The sequence below is a fragment of the Sciurus vulgaris genome (assembly GCF_902686455.1).
Source record: "Sciurus vulgaris genome assembly, chromosome: 5".
Classification (NCBI taxonomy): domain Eukaryota; kingdom Metazoa; phylum Chordata; class Mammalia; order Rodentia; family Sciuridae; genus Sciurus; species Sciurus vulgaris.
In genome coordinates, this window is record NC_136465.1 from 176,596,185 (window position 1) to 176,611,908 (window position 15,724).

Below are 15,724 nucleotides of genomic sequence, written 5' to 3' on the forward strand. Positions count from 1 at the left end.
TGGTGTCCCTCAGCTTGTCGCTGTGGCTCTCACGTGTCTGCCCCATCGTCGGGCCTGACCTCTGGTCCTGCGCCCGGTGCCTTTCTGTGAGGACATCGTCCCTGCGTTAGGACCTGCCTCGCTCCAGCACGACCTCCTCTTAGCCTAGGGCGTCTGCAAAGACCCTCCACCAAGAAAGTGGCATGCCAGCACCGGAGGGCAGGACGTCAGCTTGTCTTCTTTTGGGGGTCTCGGTGCGCCCTCTGCAGGTCCGTGGTCTGATGCCCCAGGTCCAGCTGGCCAGGAAGACCATTTTGTCTGGCTTCAGTTTTATGGGGATTGCCAGGCAGGCTGGCAGGGTGGTTCTCAGGACGAGAGGCTGCAGGGGTCAGGCCCTGGGTGGGGCTGGCCTGGATGTCCCACCAGCTCTCTGCCAGCATCACCTCTGTCCCTGATGCTGGTTAAGTGAACATGGCTGCTCTTCATGCTGGACCCGCCCTGCCTGGGTCCCTGGCAGACAGGGAGGCAGCTGAGTGCTGAGCGCAGCTTTGCTGAAGCCAGACCTCCTGGGACGAGGACCCAGGAGGACCAGGCTGGCCCAAGCCTGGTGACCGTGGAGGACACTTAGCCCTGCAGGGCCCACTGACTCACCTGCAAGCTCCAATGATGGGGGGGGAGCAGCTGCCTCCTGGGACCGTGTGGAGTTTGAGGGGGACACTGCCCCTTGCTGGCCATGAGGAGCCCAGGGTGCTGGGAGGTGCCCCTTTCAACTCCCTAGTCAGGATGCCAAGACAGGGCTCAGGGGAGGGGCTTGTGGGGCAGGGTACTGCAGGCAGGTGTGGGGCTGGAGCAAACCTGGTTGGTGGGATGCACGCTCCAGCTCTGACAGGAGCCCTGCTGGACCTGGGGCGCCTGTTGATCAGCCAGCATCAGGTTTGTGGAACACCTGCCCCAGAGAACCTTAGGAAACTTGTGCTCCCGCTGGGTGCAGTGGTGCACACCTGTCACCTCAGCAGCTCAAGAGGCCAGGCAGGAGGATCACAAGCTTGAGGCCAGCCTCAGCAACTGAGCAAGTCCCTGTCTCTAAATCATAACAAGGGCTGGGGATGTGGCTCAGTGGTTGAGCACCCCCAAGTTCAATCCCTGGTACCACAAAAAAGAAAAGAAAGAAATTGGTTGTTCTCAACCTTATTTACAGATGGGAAACAAGGCTTGAGTCTTGGCTGCACTTATGAGGTTAGGCGGTCCTCTCTGCAGATGAGGGCCCCTCACTTGCCCCACCCGGGGCCAGGCACAGAACGGAGGGAGGTCAGCGTGGGAGGGCCGAGCTCAGGCCTGCTGGGCTGAGGGGGAGCGGGGATCCTGGGACTCAGCTGGGAAAGGGAAGACCTGAGAGAAGCCATCTGTCCCCAAACCTCCGGGCTGCCAAGGGTTTGAGGAGGACGTGGACAAGGTAGAGACCGTAGGGAGGCTGGGGCAGTGAGCCCAGTCACAGCCACGGGAACCCTGTCTTTCTGTCCCCCACTGTTTGCCTGATACCTACAACAGGGCCTGCATAGAGTAAGTGATCGATGAAAGTGCCAGCAAGGGCTGGGGGTACAGCTCAGGGGCGGGGCGCTGGCTGGCATGCAGTGCTGGGGAGGCGCCATCGTCACCAAGAGCAGTTGGCCAGCTCGTCCGCTTTCTGCCGCCAGCCGGCAGCCCGAGCAGCAGCTTTCCTCCCGGCCTCAGTCTCCATTCACACAGTGCGTGAGAAGAGCTGGTGCCCGCTGGGGGCCCTGGAGGGACAGTCCTGCAGAGCAGCCTGAGCGCTGGCACTGGCCCCCCCGCCTGTCACTTCTGACGGGCCTGACTGGCACCCGTCTGCCCTGTGCGCTGGCCCTGAGACCCAGGCTGAGAATCAGTGCACAGAGCAGGACCTGTGGGGCTGCCAGCCCGGGTCACCAGTGCTGGGGTCCCTGAGGGGCTCCGGGCTCACCTCCACCAGCAGCCTGGCTCAGGGCTCCCTTTCCGATGCTTAGCCACAGTGGCAGCCGTTTCCAAGCCCAAGCCCACTCCATGTGCATGAGTTGCCCACTCCACCCTGCCCCTCACAAGGCAGTGGGGTCACTGTCCCCATCCAGGGACGCTGGCACAGACCCTCCCTGTGGCTCCCCGTGTCGGCCCCTCCCCAGGTGTCTAGATCCCCAGGGTGCAGAGACTACCAGCCCACCACAAGGTGCAGGAGGGACGTGGGGAATCGGCTTTGAGGAAGCACCAGTTTTTGCCACCGGGGGGCAGAAGTGCCTCCTGGGAGCAGGCAGTGCCTGGGAGGAGGGCAGGGCGCCCGTTGAGGTCGGTGATGATGACAGAGCCCGGCTGCCTCTTCCCACTTGCTGTCGGGCTCCAGCTCAGCTCTGCCACTTGCCGACTGTGACTTGGAGCTCAGGCCTCTGCCCTCCTGTGCCTGAGCTGATCTGTCGGTAACCCGCGGCCTGTCACCTGGGGCAGCAGCCCTGGGAGGACTCAGGAGGTCTTGTGTGTAAGTGCCACCCTGCCCTGTCTCAGGGGTCCCTCCTGAGCTGGCCCCTGAAGGATAGGCTGTCTGCCCCCTCTGATCACACAGAAAAAGGAGCTGGTGACATGGAGACCATGAACTTGGCCCAGGGGACTAGAAGTCCAGGGGTCTACGTGTGAGATCTGCCACTGACTTCCTGTGGTCCCTTCCTGTCCCCAGATGCCAGGCTACCCATCTGTAAAGTGAGGGGCCAGGACAGGCTTGGGGTCAGAGGCCCCCGGGCACCACCAGAGCTTCCCAGGTGCTTTTTGGCAGTTGTTGGCAATCCCCAGCTGCCCCCCAAATTCTGAGTTCAGGGTTCAGGCAGGGGCTGGGAAGGGCATTCTGGGCCAGCCCTGGGGACTTCTGATGCCAAGTCCTGGAGCAGAGTCCGTCCATGTGTCCAGGCCTGTTTTTAGGGTCAGTGCCAGGATGGATCATCCTGGAGGTGAACCTTAGCCAGCCCCTCAGCTGAGGCTCACCAGAGTCAGTCTTTTGTCTGAGGCCCTAGAGGTCACCCGACTCGGTGACAGGGCTGAGTGTTTTCATTTCCAGTCACCCCCTGAGGCTTCCTCTCCATCAGAAGGACACATCTGGACTCTTAGGGTTCCCTCTGGTCATCGGGGTCCTACCCCAGCTCCCTGCACCCTACTGGGCAGGGGGGGCAGGATGAAGTTTGGGTCTGGGGGAGGAGAGGATGTGGCTCTGGAGTGGGGTGACTGGTGGCTTTGGGGATGTGTGAATGTGTCTCCTACCTCCCATGCCCTCAGAGGGGCATTTACCTTCCCTGAGTCTCAGACACAGAGGGACCCTGCCCAGAGCCACCCCCAATACGACTGCTCAATCCCCAACCCCTCTCTTGGGCTTAGAGGGCCCTGCAGGGGCATGGAGGGCCCAGTGGCCACCAGAGCCTTCCTGCCTGCTGGCAGGGCAACAGCCCAGCCTAGAGCGGTGGCAGGGCTGGCCCAGAAGGCGTCCTCAGACAGTCCCGGGAGCCAGAGCAGGTGCTGTTGGCCACGCCACTGTAGCGAGGGGCGGGGGGCGGGCTGAGCTGGCACCTAGCTCCCCAGTTGCCCCCTGCTCTGGGTTCATGATGGCCTCTGTCTCAGATCTCCAAGCCCAGGAGCTAAGCCTGTCACGAGCCAAATGCAGGGACACATCACCTCTGTACCTGCCCTGCACTCCTGACACAGGCTGTGGGTGTGGACTCACGGCAACCCCCGCCTCCGCCTGGAGGTGGCCTTTTTTCAGTCGTCCTGGGGACGGAACCAGGGCCTTGCCCGTGTTAGGCAAATGGGCACATCCCAGCCCCCTCAAAAGTTTGTTTTGATAGAGGGTCTCACAAAGTTGAACTTTGAACCCTCATGCCTCGGCTTCCTAAGTGGCTGGAAGACGGGCGTGTGACGCCCCCTTCATGAGAGAGCCTTCTGGGTGGATTACTGGCTGTGGATCCTCCCCCAGACCCCCGAGAGCCCTCCTCCCACTCCTCCTCCTGCTCCTGCTCCTCCTCCTCCTCCTGCTCCTCCTCCTGCTCCTTCTCCTCCCTCCTCCTGCTCCTCCTCCTCCTCCTGCTCCTCCTCCTGCTCCTCCTCCTGCTCCTGCTCCTCCTCCTCCCTCCTCCTGCTCCTCTTCCCTCCTCCCGCTCCTCCTCCTGCTCTCCCTCCTCCCTCCTCCCTCCTCCTGCTCCTCCTCCTCCTCCTGCTCCTCCTCCTGCTCCTTCTCCTCCCTCCTCCTGCTCCTCCTCCTCCTCCTGCTCCTCCTCCTGCTCCTTCTCCTCCCTCCTCCTGCTCCTCCTCCTCCTCCTGCTCCTCCTCCTGCTCCTTCTCCTCCCTCCTCCTGCTCCTCCTCCTCCTCCTGCTCCTCCTCCTGCTCCTCCTCCTGCTCCTGCTCCTCCTCCTCCCTCCTCCTGCTCCTCTTCCCTCCTCCCGCTCCTCCTCCTGCTCTCCTCCTCCCTCCTCCTGCTCCTCCTCCTCCTCCTGCTCCTCCTCCTGCTCCTCCTCCTGCTCCTGCTCCTCCTCCTCCCTCCTCCTGCTCCTCTTCCCTCCTCCCGCTCCTCCTCCTGCTCCCCCTCCTCCCTCCTCCCTCCTCCCACTCCTCCTCCTGCTCCTCCTCCTGCTCCTCCTCCTCCCTCCTCCCGCTCCTCCTCCTGCTCCCCCTCCTCCCTCCTCCCTCCTCCCGCTCCTCCTCCTGCTCCTCCTCCTCCCTCCTCCTGCTCCTCTTCCCTCCTCCCACTCTCCCTCCTCCCTCCTCTCTCCTCCCGCTCCTCCTCCTGCTCCTCCTCCTGCTCCTCCTCCTGCTCCCTCCTCCTGCTTCTCCTACTCCCTAAGATTCACATCCTCAGCAGTCCCACCTCCCCCGCAGCCCAGCTCCTCCCACCCCAATGTGCTGAGCACACAAGCAGCCCTCCCGGCAGAGCCTACCCCAGGCCCGGCGTGGGCACCGGTCGTCCTGGTCGTCCCGAGGTCCTGGGGGCTCAGCTGCATCATCCCCAGTGGCAGCGATGTGACAGTCTCATGTCTGGGTGTGGGGCTTCTCCTCAGCCCTTCCACAGGACGGTCTAATGTGATCCTCGTCCTCCTGTGAGATGCATGTGTACCCAGCCATTCACCCGAGTGCCGCTGAGCGGCTGTGTGGGCTGGCTTGGCACCAGAGCCTGGTGGTGAACCAGTCCTAGACCCTGCCCACGAGTCCCAGTGGCTCACGGCAAAGGATGGAAAAAGGCATCGACTGTCAGGAGGGCCAGCCGAGCCTCACTGAGGACGCAGCCAGTCAGGGAGGAGGACAGGAGCTTCGGCCGTGGCCAAGGCAGTGCTGGGGCCTGGGAGCAGGCAGGTCCTGAGGGTCCCTCAAGGCTTGGAGGCGGGGCTTCTCATCCAGTGCGGTGTCAGGGCAGCACTGGGGGCTCACCACTGAGAGAGGGGCCTGTGGTCCAGGCTGAGATGCCAGGAGCTGGGGCGGGGAGGCGGGCAGTGGACGGGACACAAGGTACATCTTAAGGGGGAGAGACCACTGGGGCTTTGCCTGGTGCCATCAGGGACAGGAGGAGTCCCAGCTGTGTCCACCCTCCCCACACTAGGAACAGGCTCAAGGTACACGGTGGGCCCAGGGCACCACAAGGCCAGTGCAGCGGATGTGGCCCTGTTAGGGACCCTGGGGACCCCAGCCACCCTGACTGCACCCCACCCGTGGGCTGCTGGTCTCCGGGTGGCTAAGTCTTCACAGGCGTACTCTCTTCCAACGTGGACCAATGATCCAGCACTTCTGCGTACTGCTGTGACGACAGCCAGGGAGAAAGCCCTCGTCCAGCTGGGACCTGTGGCCACCTGAACGTGGAAGGGTGTGAGGAAGGGGTCGGGGCAGGCCCCCTCCGCCCCTGAGCAGAGGTTCCCGGGGACAGGTCTGAGCATGCGCACACCTGCTGAGGGAGCCCCCATCCCGCACCTCAACCTTCCAGCCCTGACTGGCTGGTCACCCTCATGGGGTCCTTGGCACCCACTGTTCCCTTCCATCCCAGCAGAAGCCATCAGCACCTCCTCTGTCGACCCCAGCTGCTCCTCCCTGGTCCTGGCTGAGGCATGCTGGGCACCCGAGCCCAGGGCCCTTGACTGTGGACAGGGGAGCCTGACCCCTCCTGGCAGCTCAAGTGGCTCATTAGGGCCTCAGTCTCAGTGTGATAGGCTCTGTGGAGGTTCTTGGGGAGGAGGAGTCGGCCCTCTGGCTCTGCCTCCCTAGGACAGGTGATGTCTGGCACATAGCAGGTGCTCAGGAATGTGAGTTGGGTTGAACTGCACAGTGACTCCTTGCAAGGTTCTATTCCATTCCAGGTGGGGCTCCCCCAGCAGGGGGACAAGAGCCTGTCAGTACCCTATGGAGCAGGCAGGTGAGCCCTGTGGGAATCCCAGGAGCTGGGGCAGGGGAGGCCCTGTGCCAGACACTGGCCTGCTTCGCCACTTGGTAATTGCTCAGCTTTGGGGCATGTTTACCGTGAGCCTCAGTCTCCCCGGCTGGGGAATGGGGAGATTCGTGAGCTCAGGCATCCAAGAGTGCTCTGCACACCGGAAGCACCTAGGTTGTGCCCTTCCTTGGCTGCAATCACTGCCCCAGACACAGGGACTTCGGAGAACCCACTCGCTTCCACCATCCTGGGGGACAGGTCGTCACAGTGTGGCAGGTCTCTGCCCTGGAATGACAACTAATATTCCTTCAAACCCCAGTCCAGCAACTCCTCTGGGTGGCCAGACAAGACTACCCGCCTCCCTGAGCTGCGGGTCTAGGTCCGCGGGACCCACGGTGGGGGCTCAGGGCCGGAGGCTCGTCTGGGGCCGAAAGCCTTGACCCCAAACTGAGTGAAAACCGCAGAGGAATCTGTCAAGCAAAACGATCTCGAGGGGCTCTGTGTGGGCCCAACCTTCTGGAGGACGGGAGAGAAGGAATGACTGCGGGAGGCTTGTCTGGGGGGTCTCAGGCTGCGGTCCTGTGCGCGGTGTGGGTGTGACTGCGGCGTGGGGTGGGGCTGTACGTCCTGTGTGCGCTGGCTTCCCGTGGGCACATGTGGCCCTCAGAAGAGGGGAGGGGGCGGTGTGCGACCCCCGCGACCACGCACAGAGGGACGCATTGGTCGCCTCGGCCGCGCCCAGCTCGTAGCCACGCCCCATGTCCGCCCCTCGCGGAGGCCCCGCCCCTCGGCCCGGGCCCCGCCCCCGGCTTGCGTTTGCGCGGGGCCGGAGCCCGCGGCGCTCCCGGCTCTGCACGCTGCAGCCGCTGGGAGCAATGATTAACCCGGCGGGGCGGCCGGCGCGCGGCCCGGGGCGGAGGCGCGGGGCTGGGGCGGGACCCCGCAGGGCCGCTCGGCTTCCTGCTCTCGCCCAAGTTTCCTTGTAGAGGGCGCAGCGCCGGCGGGGCCCGCGGCGTGGCGCAGCGCAGGGCGCGCGTGGGCGCCGAGCGGGCCGCCGGGTCACCATGAGGACTCTCCGCAGGTTGAAGTTCATGAGTTCGCCCAGCCTCAGTGACCTGGGCAAGAGAGAGCCGGCGGCCGCCGCCGCGGACGAGCGGGTCACGCAGCAGCGCCGGGCCTGCGCCAACGCCACCTGGAACAGGTAAGGCCGCGCCCTCCCGCCCCTGCGCCAGCCCCGGGCCCGGGCGCCTGGGAGGGGGCCTCGGAGCCCGACCGCGGGCGAGGGGCCGCCCCGCGCGGGGAACGGCGCCGGGGCACCGCGCTCGGCAGTTTGCGAAGAACTTGCTCCGCCCGCCGGAGTGGCGCGGGCCGGAGGGAAGTTTAGTGCAACGTGTTCCTGGAGCAGAGACCGAGGCCCGCGAGGACCCGGGGTGGGTCGGAGCGCCCCGCCGGGGGCCCGGGGCGCTTCCAGGTCTGCGCCCGGTGGGCGTGGCGGCCGGGAGGTGAGCAGCAGGAAGCGTTTTCCCCATTTTCAGATGAGCTCTGAGCCTCGCGGCTGCCCGGTGGGGTGCCGCCGCACTTCCTGTGTCTGCGTGTAAAGTCCGGCGAGGGTGGGCGGTGACTCTCCTCGAGTGGCCCCCTGCGCCGCCGGCTGTCGGCAGGGGTGCGGCAGCTGCCTCGCATTCCTTACAGACCCTCCCCGGGATGCGCGACCCCAGCCCAGCGGGGGCGTGGGAAGCCCCTCCCGCAGCCGTTCGCAGGCGTGCTGGGATCTGCGGAGAGCGCTCATCTGCTCCGGAGCGCTTTCAGAAATAGGAACTTCCACCAGAAAGACACCGGGGGCTGAAGGGGTGAGGCAGGCTGTTCGGGGGTTCTGCGGACCCCACCTCCACCGTGCCATCCTGCCAGATGCTCCTCCCAAGCTCTGGGCTCAGCCACAAGAACCTGGCTGTCACTTAGACACATGTCTGTTCATTCTGTCCTTCATGGGCACCCTGGTGGGCATGGGGCTGCCAGGTGGGACCCTGTCTGAACACGGGGCAGGACCTGGTTTATCTTGTGTCCTCTACTACATCGCAAGCTGCTTGAAGGCTGGGGCATGGCTGCCTTGGTTTCCCTTTCTGGGGGGCATGCACAGTCCTCACAGGGTGGGTGGCACAGAGGGGAAGGAAGATTCCTGTTGGGGAGTCTCACTGGCCCTGTGACTCCTACTGCTGGCCTCAAGCCTGGTTTCCTCCTCTGCACTACTGTGGATGGAGAGTCTCCTTGTTTCTTGCCTTGGTTTAGTGGAAGGAGCCGGGCAGACCTTTAGTTCAGATCCCAACTCTGCCCTTGCCCTGCTGTGTGACCTTGAGCAAGTCACTTAACATCTCTGCTCAGATTTATCTATACAGTGGGCAAATAATGGCACCCACCTGTCAGGGCAGTTGTTGGAACTGAACATGAAAATGGATAGTGAAGCCCCCGGCATGGTGCTTGGCACATGGAAGGTTCTGACTTGGAACTCAAGCCCAGCCCCACACAGTGCATGCCTGTAATCCCAACCACTTGGGAAGCTGAGGCAGGAGGGTACAGGTTCAAGCCTGGGCAACTTAGGGAGGCCTTGCCTCAAAAAATAAAAGGATGGGGATGTGGCTTAGTGGTAGAGAGCCCCTGGGTCCAATCCCCAGCCCCCCCCCCAAAAGAAAAATCCCAGGCCCAGAGTCGCTCAGGGCAGCATCTGGGGAGCTCCTTGGGAGCCAGCCACTTGCTGAACCTTCCGTGACAGCAACTTTGCGAGCCCCCCACTTGCCAGTCTCCTGCGATTTCCAGGTGGGAGCCCTGGCTGGGCCCCTGCTTGGAAGACTAGGAATCCCCTCCCTGACCTGTGTGACCCTGGGGGACTGGGTCTCAGGTGTCTGCAGGAGCCCCAGTCACTTCGCTGGTGTGTCACTGGGTGGCCCTGCACACTGCAGAGAAATGCCAGCCCTTTCCCAGGGCTCCTGCCCCGCCAGCCCCTCGCCTTGCAGCCTGGGATCCCATCAGCTCTCTCCTGACTGGGCAGCAGGGCCTGCCGTGTCCTTGCTTCCGCTGTGTGCCAGGCCCGTAAACACCCGTGCTTCCCTCTGCCCAGCCTGGGTCACAGCCCGCCCACATGGGCCCGTGCTGCCCTCAGTGGGCAGGTGTGTGCTGAGCTCAGGAGAGTGAAAGTGCCTTCCCTGTCAGGGTGGAAGCAGTGGCGTCCAAGGTCCCCTTCAGGTCCCTGACCTCATCTGCCTGCCCCCTCTCCTGGCCCGTCCCTGGTGTAGGGTCAGGGAGCTGGACACCCCCTTCTGTCCGTATGGCCACCATAGTTTTCCTGGGACTACCGGCATCAATGACCACAAGCTGGGTGACTTTAAGCCAACAGGAGTCCTCTTGTAGTTATGCAGGCCAGAAGTCCATCAGGGTGTGGCTGGCTGTGCCCATGCTGGCGGTTCTGGGGCAGTGTCCTTGGCAGGCTCGCTGGCTTCAGCCCTGCCTCGTCTCCTCGGGGCCTCCTCCTCTTACTGCCCCAAACCCGGCACGGCTCCACCTCGGGCCCCTTCCCCTTCCCACCTGCCCAGAGCCCACTTCCCAGGCACAGCTGAGGTTGTGGATGCACGGGAACAGGTTGGGCGTTGTTCGCTACTACAGCGACCCCAGGCCCCCCACCTCCAGCTGGCACACCTGTGTCTCCTCTGGCAGGAGGCCACCCAGAGCCCCACCGGTCCCTCCTTCTGTCCTGCGCTTGGTTCCCTGCTGGCGCTCGGCTGCCCGAGCCAGAGGAGGAGCCAGGAAATAAGCAGGGAGACAGGCCACGGCCAGGTAATTGCAGGTGGCGCCTCACTCAGGAAGGTGACGGCGGCCTGGGCCTGACCGCACTGCTGGCCGGTGCCCCTGGAGCCCGGCGTGTTGGGGCTGCCGCTGGGCCTCCTGCGCAGACCGTGAACGAGACACCCGAGGCCGCCTCCTGACGCTGCTGCCTCGCTGGGCAGATGTGGCCCTTTCCCAGCCTGGGCTGAGCCACAGACCACGGGGCACTCCTGGGGTTGGGGCACCAGGCGAGGACAGGAGTCCACGAGGGTGCCCGAAGGTGCCCCAATCTACGTCACCGCAGCCCCAGTTCCCTCCTCACTGCCTGTTGGCCCCTTGCTTGCTCGGAGCTCTAGTTCCCTGAAGTTCGTGCCCTTGAACCAAGGGGCCTCCTGTGTTTTCAGGTCTTCCCTGGTGGAGCAGGAGATGCAGGGGGTGGCAGCTGGGTGTACCCTGAGGGGCAAGGACCACAGGCCTCTGGGGCCAGGGCCTGGTGGGGATGCCCAGCAGCCCTCTGACTCTCTGGCCAGGCCTGCGGGCATGCCACAGGCCCCTGGCAGGGGAGCACCTCCCATGCCCCCCACCTCCCCCATCCTCAGGGCCCCCAGAGACACTCCTGGAAGATGCCCAAGATCCACAGAGGTCCCAAGGTGCTAGGCTGTCTCAGCCAACGCCTAGACAGGGTCCCCACCTTTGTCTGGGAAGCCCCATTTGGGGTGGGAGGGGCCTCCCCAAGCCCACCTGCAGGCACACCCATCAGGAAGTGCCTCCTCCTTGCCAGCCCCGCTCTGCCTAGAGGCTGGGGCCTTGGAGAGCAGGTGCTCACCTGCTCTAAGCAGAGGCCCTGCAGGCAGGAGCAGGGTCGGGCAGGTGCCCGAAGCAGGCCCAACTCCCAGGCTGGCCAGCTGTCCTCAGCTTACACGCAGTGAAACAAGGCCAGAGTGGAAAGGGATGGAATCGGGGTCCCCATTCTGAAGGGCCATCCTCCAGGGACACATGGGTATAGGCCAGGGTGAGGTGGGTGTGAGGGGCAGAGCCGTATTCCACAGCTAGTGGCAGGCAAGGGGCGTGGTCAGCTCCTCCGCTGGTCTGGACGGGAGCCGACTGGCCCCATCCTCCAAGCATGGCTGAGCACCCTATTCCCTCCCAGCAGCTGACCCCAGCCTGTGCTGGGACCTGGGCCTGGTGCCCTCCCCTCATCCCCACGGCCCTTGAGGTGAGGTGGGGTTTGCAGATGAGCAAACAGGGCTCAGAGAGGTGCACACGTGGGTCAGGGCAGAGGCTAGCGTCCCACTGGGTCCACCTCCACCAGCAGCCTGGAGGCAGGCAGTGAATCTCTTCTTTTTCTAGTAGGTTCTAGGAGGTTGAACCGGCCACTTTACCACTGGGCCCACCCCGGCGCACCTTGTTTTTTATTTTGAGACAGGGTCTTGCTTTGGCCTCAGCTTCCTGGCCTCTGGGACGACAGGCATGCACCAGGCCCAGGAAGGTCCTAAAGGGCCAAAGCTCATGAGCCGAAGCTTCCAGCCTGGCTGGGGTAGGCAGAGCTGCCTGGGGCCCCACGCTTGCTGGGCACACTGGTCCTGAGCCCACCCCCAGAAGCAGTGGGTGTGGTCAGCAGGGCAGCGGCCCCACTGAAGGTGTCCACGCCTGGTCCTCAGCACCTGTGAACGTGAGGTTGTGCAGGACAGAAAGGACTTGGCAGCTGTCACCCAGTTAAGAATCTTAGGTGGCCCTGGACTAGCTGGCGGGCTCTGCATAATCATAGGGTCAGAATCAGAGGAGGAAATGACGGAAGCAAAGAGGGACTTGAAATTGTCACACTGCTGTCCTTGAAGGCAAAGTAAGGAGCCAGCAGCCAATTAATAGGGGGCTTGTGGAAGCTGGAAAAGGCAAAGAGTGTCCTCCCAGAGCCCCTAGCCCAAGGTCACCAACCCACCTGGAGCCGAGCCAGCCAGGCTGAGCACAAACCTGTGTGCTCTGAACCATGAGAGAATAAATTTGGGTCATTTTAGGAAATTCGTGGCAGTTTGTCTGTCTATACCAGGGGTTGAACCCAGGGGTGCTCACCCACAGAGCTATCCCCGTCCCTTTTCGTTTTTTGTTCTGAGACAGGGTTCCACCAAGTCGCTGAGGGTCTTGCTTAGCTGCTGAGGCTGAACTCAGGTTTGCAATCCTCCTGCCTCAGCCTTCTGTTGCTGGGATCTCAGGTGTGTGTCACTGTGCCAGCACCTGTGGCCATTTGTTACAGTGCCTAAGGACACTCACATACCAGGCTTCTGTCCCTCCCCAGCCCCAGCCAGTCAGAACCTGGCCTCAGCGGGTGGAAGACAGGAGGGATGGAAGGCAGAGGTGGCTTGGGACAGGCAGGCAGCAGGGGGAGTATACAGGCACACCTCAGTGTCCCTGCAGCCTGACTGTGGCAGGGGGACCAGGTGCCTGCCTGCCAGCCTGGACCCAGGACCTCCCGGAGGACCCAGTGGGCCCACACCTGCCCAGTGGGGTGCTGTGTGTCCCTGGGGCGTGCAGCTTTGTGCCAGTACTCACCTAGCATCGCAAGGCCCTCTGCTCTGTCCCCAGCACCAGAAAACCTGCGGTGACATGCAGGTCCTAAGAGGAGCAGAGCCAGGCTGCTGCTGGCAGGAGGCCTCAGCGGGCGCAGTGAGGAGGGGGCCTAGCAGGCGCTGAGTCTCCTCTCCGAGCCCTCTGGGGCCTAGGACGGATGGGACCCTGCCTCCTGGGGACCCCTGAGTAGGCAGGTGCGCCTCCCACCTGCCAGCCCCAGCCCACCTGCCTCGTGGCCCCCAGGACCCGCCTCCATCTCAGCAAGAGCCTCCCCCGAGGCCCCCCGTCCAGCCTGGTGGCCGCTGACCCACACTTGGAGTGGGTCACAGCCTCGCGTGTGAGAGGCTGCCCCATGGGGGGACACAGGGCCCAGAGGGGCTCCCGGAGGAGGGGGTCGTGGATAGTTTCCTCCTGCCCCACCCGGAGTCCCCTCAGGGTCCTGTGGGTGCCACCAGACTGTCTGCAGATGTGCAGACTGGCCCTGCCCCACCCTGGGCGAGGTGGCCGGGCGGGACAGCTGGGGTTTCACTTCTGTTTTGGGGGTGACAGTCACGTGAGGCCCTCCCCACCCTTCCTCAGCCTCCGAGTGGCCCACAGGGCTCTTTTGTTCACCCAGCTTGGATTTTGCAGAGAACGGGGAGCCTCCTGGCGCTCGGGAGGGAGTGGAGGGGTCTGACCTGCGCACCCGAGGGTTCTGTGGGGCGTGGGCGGGGACCTGGGCCAGGGTCCGGCTCAACTCTGGCTCTGCTGGGTCCGGCGGTGGGACCCCAGCCAGGTCCGCGGCCTCTGCGCCTGGGGTTGTCTTCTGTGGCCTGGGCTAATGTCCCCACTGCCTGCTGGTGGTGAGCAGGAGACAGACGCCGGGCGCACAGGGCTTAGGTGGCCTGGCCGTCCAGGAGGCTGGAGGAGGCCCAGGGTCCACCGCGGGGTCGGGGTGAGGGGCGAGGATGGCGGAGCCCCGGGCGTGCCCTGGAGCCCTGGAGCCTGCTGGGAATTCCCAGGCATTGTGCATCTCGTGTCCTGGCCTCCCTCAGCCTGCGGGGCTGACAGCCAGAGAGCCGCCTCCTGGCCCAGGGAGACCACTGCCAGGCTAGCCGTCCACACAGCACCGGGGAGGAGGACCCTGGTCCTGTGGGCTGGGACACTTCCCTGGGACAGGGAGGGGACCCTCCAGGGAGAGGGAACAGCACAGGCGGGCCCGAGGCAGCAGGGAGGACCTTGTCCACTCACCTCTGAGCAGGGGACCACAGCAGGCCGGGTTCTCCAGAGGTGTCATGGGGAGGAGGAAGGGCAGGCTGGCAAGGTGGGTCCCTGAAGACAGTGGGCAGAACCAGGCCACCTGAGCCAGCAGGCCCCTCGGTCCTCCCACCCTGGAGCCTTTGGGCTCCTTCCCCTCCCCCCGCCTGGGGGCTTGGCCTGACTTAAGTCCATGGCAGTGGGGGCCTGCCCCCAGGGGACAGCCTCGGCCAGGGGCCAGGAAGGCTGCCCCTGCCACACGTAAGCTCCGCCCTCCCCTGCCTGAGGTGGGCAGAGAGCTTCCTGCCCTGGGGTTCCAGGGTGGCAGCTGGACTTCCCGTGGACTGGCATCTGTGTCTAGTCTGTTCGGGGAGCAGCTTTACATGGGCCTGGGGCCGCTACCAGAGATGGTGGCCAGAAGGAGCGCACTGGGTCAGGTTTAGACACTGAATGCAGCCTGGGCACAGGGTCTGTGACCCTGTTTCACAGACGGCACGAGTCAGGGGGCTTTGCGCCAGACACATGAAGGGGGTTGTCAGCCAGGGTAGTCAGCAGCCAGGTCAGTGGCACGTGTCCAGCGTGGTCTTGGCCAGCAGCTGCTGAGAGGCCAGCAGTACCTCCTGGCAGGGTGGGGCCTCGGCCTCTGGCCTGGCACCAGCTGTGGAGCCCCATTGGCACATCTGGGACATGAGGCCTGGGGCCCACCTGCCCCCCCAGGGCCTGGAGATGGGACACCTTACCAGGCTTGGCTCCACGCAGGGACACTGCTAGGGAGAGGGTGTGACACGGGACACCAGACTGCTAGCTCTGTGGCGTCTGTCATGGGATCCAATCTCTCTGGGCCTTGCTGTTCTCGCCACCAGAAGCAGGGAAGGGTTGATGAGCGGATCCCAGGGGCACAGGGCCTCTGCTGCTTCCTGTGTGGGTGGCAGCGCGTGACCAGCTGTCCCTCCAGGCTGAGAAGAGTGGCAGCTGGTGTAGTGCTGAGCTTTAGTGACACCCAGCCCTGCTGGGAAAGCCATAGGCCCGGCCCTGGATTCCTACCACGGGACTCTGGGTGGTGGCAGGACTAGCGGGCATGAGGGTCAGCACACGCTGGTATGTGACTGGGCATGGGGAGGGGAGGGCAGGAGGGCTTCCTGGAGACAGTGGACACCAAGACCCAGAGGTGTGACCTGGCCTGGGGCCCTGTGCTTTGTGGGGCTTGAGCCCAGGATGCCTAGGTGGCCAGGAGGGAATGCCACTCTCAGGACCTTGGGCAGGGGACAGCTGGCCACAGCAGGGGGGGGGGCAGGAGAGGTCCAGGAGCAGGCAGGGAGTCAAGGGACAGCAGCCTGAGCAGGTGCGGCGCACTGGCTGATGCAGGGCAGGCACAGAGCCGCGCAGGAGCCAGGCCTGGACGGAACCGCATGGCCAGGCACAGCGAACATGGACACAGGCCGGGCTCAGCAGGGTTCCACTCGGGTCCTAGACCGGCCTGTGGGCCATGGCCAGGCTGCCACCTGCTTGTCCAGACCCGGCTTTACTGGGACACAGCCCCTCGTGCACACCTGTCTGTACCCACCTTCCACCACCTTGGCGAAGGCTGGATGGTCACCAGCGTCTGGTGGTCAGTAAGGCTGGAAGAGCCCCCTCCGGCCTTCACAGAGGGCGCGTGTGGATGCTACTCTAACAGGCTGGGGCTGAAGCTCTGCTGGCTG

General features: G+C 64.3%; 1 protein-coding gene across 2 annotated transcripts in view; it reads left to right on the top strand.

Moving 5' to 3' along the window:
* Positions 1–15,724, top strand: part of PRR5 (proline rich 5) — a 46,559-nt gene that overhangs the window by 15,485 nt on the left and 15,350 nt on the right. Inside the window, exon 2 of one of the 2 annotated variants that reach the window (XM_079141701.1) lies at positions 7,492–7,611. In XM_079141701.1, coding sequence (XP_078997827.1) covers positions 7,502–7,611 — 110 coding nt within the window. In that variant the 5' untranslated portion in view covers positions 7,492–7,501. Of the gene's footprint in view, positions 1–7,226; positions 7,612–15,724 lie in introns of those variants that run through there. The other variant, XM_079141700.1, reaches the window with a different exon arrangement.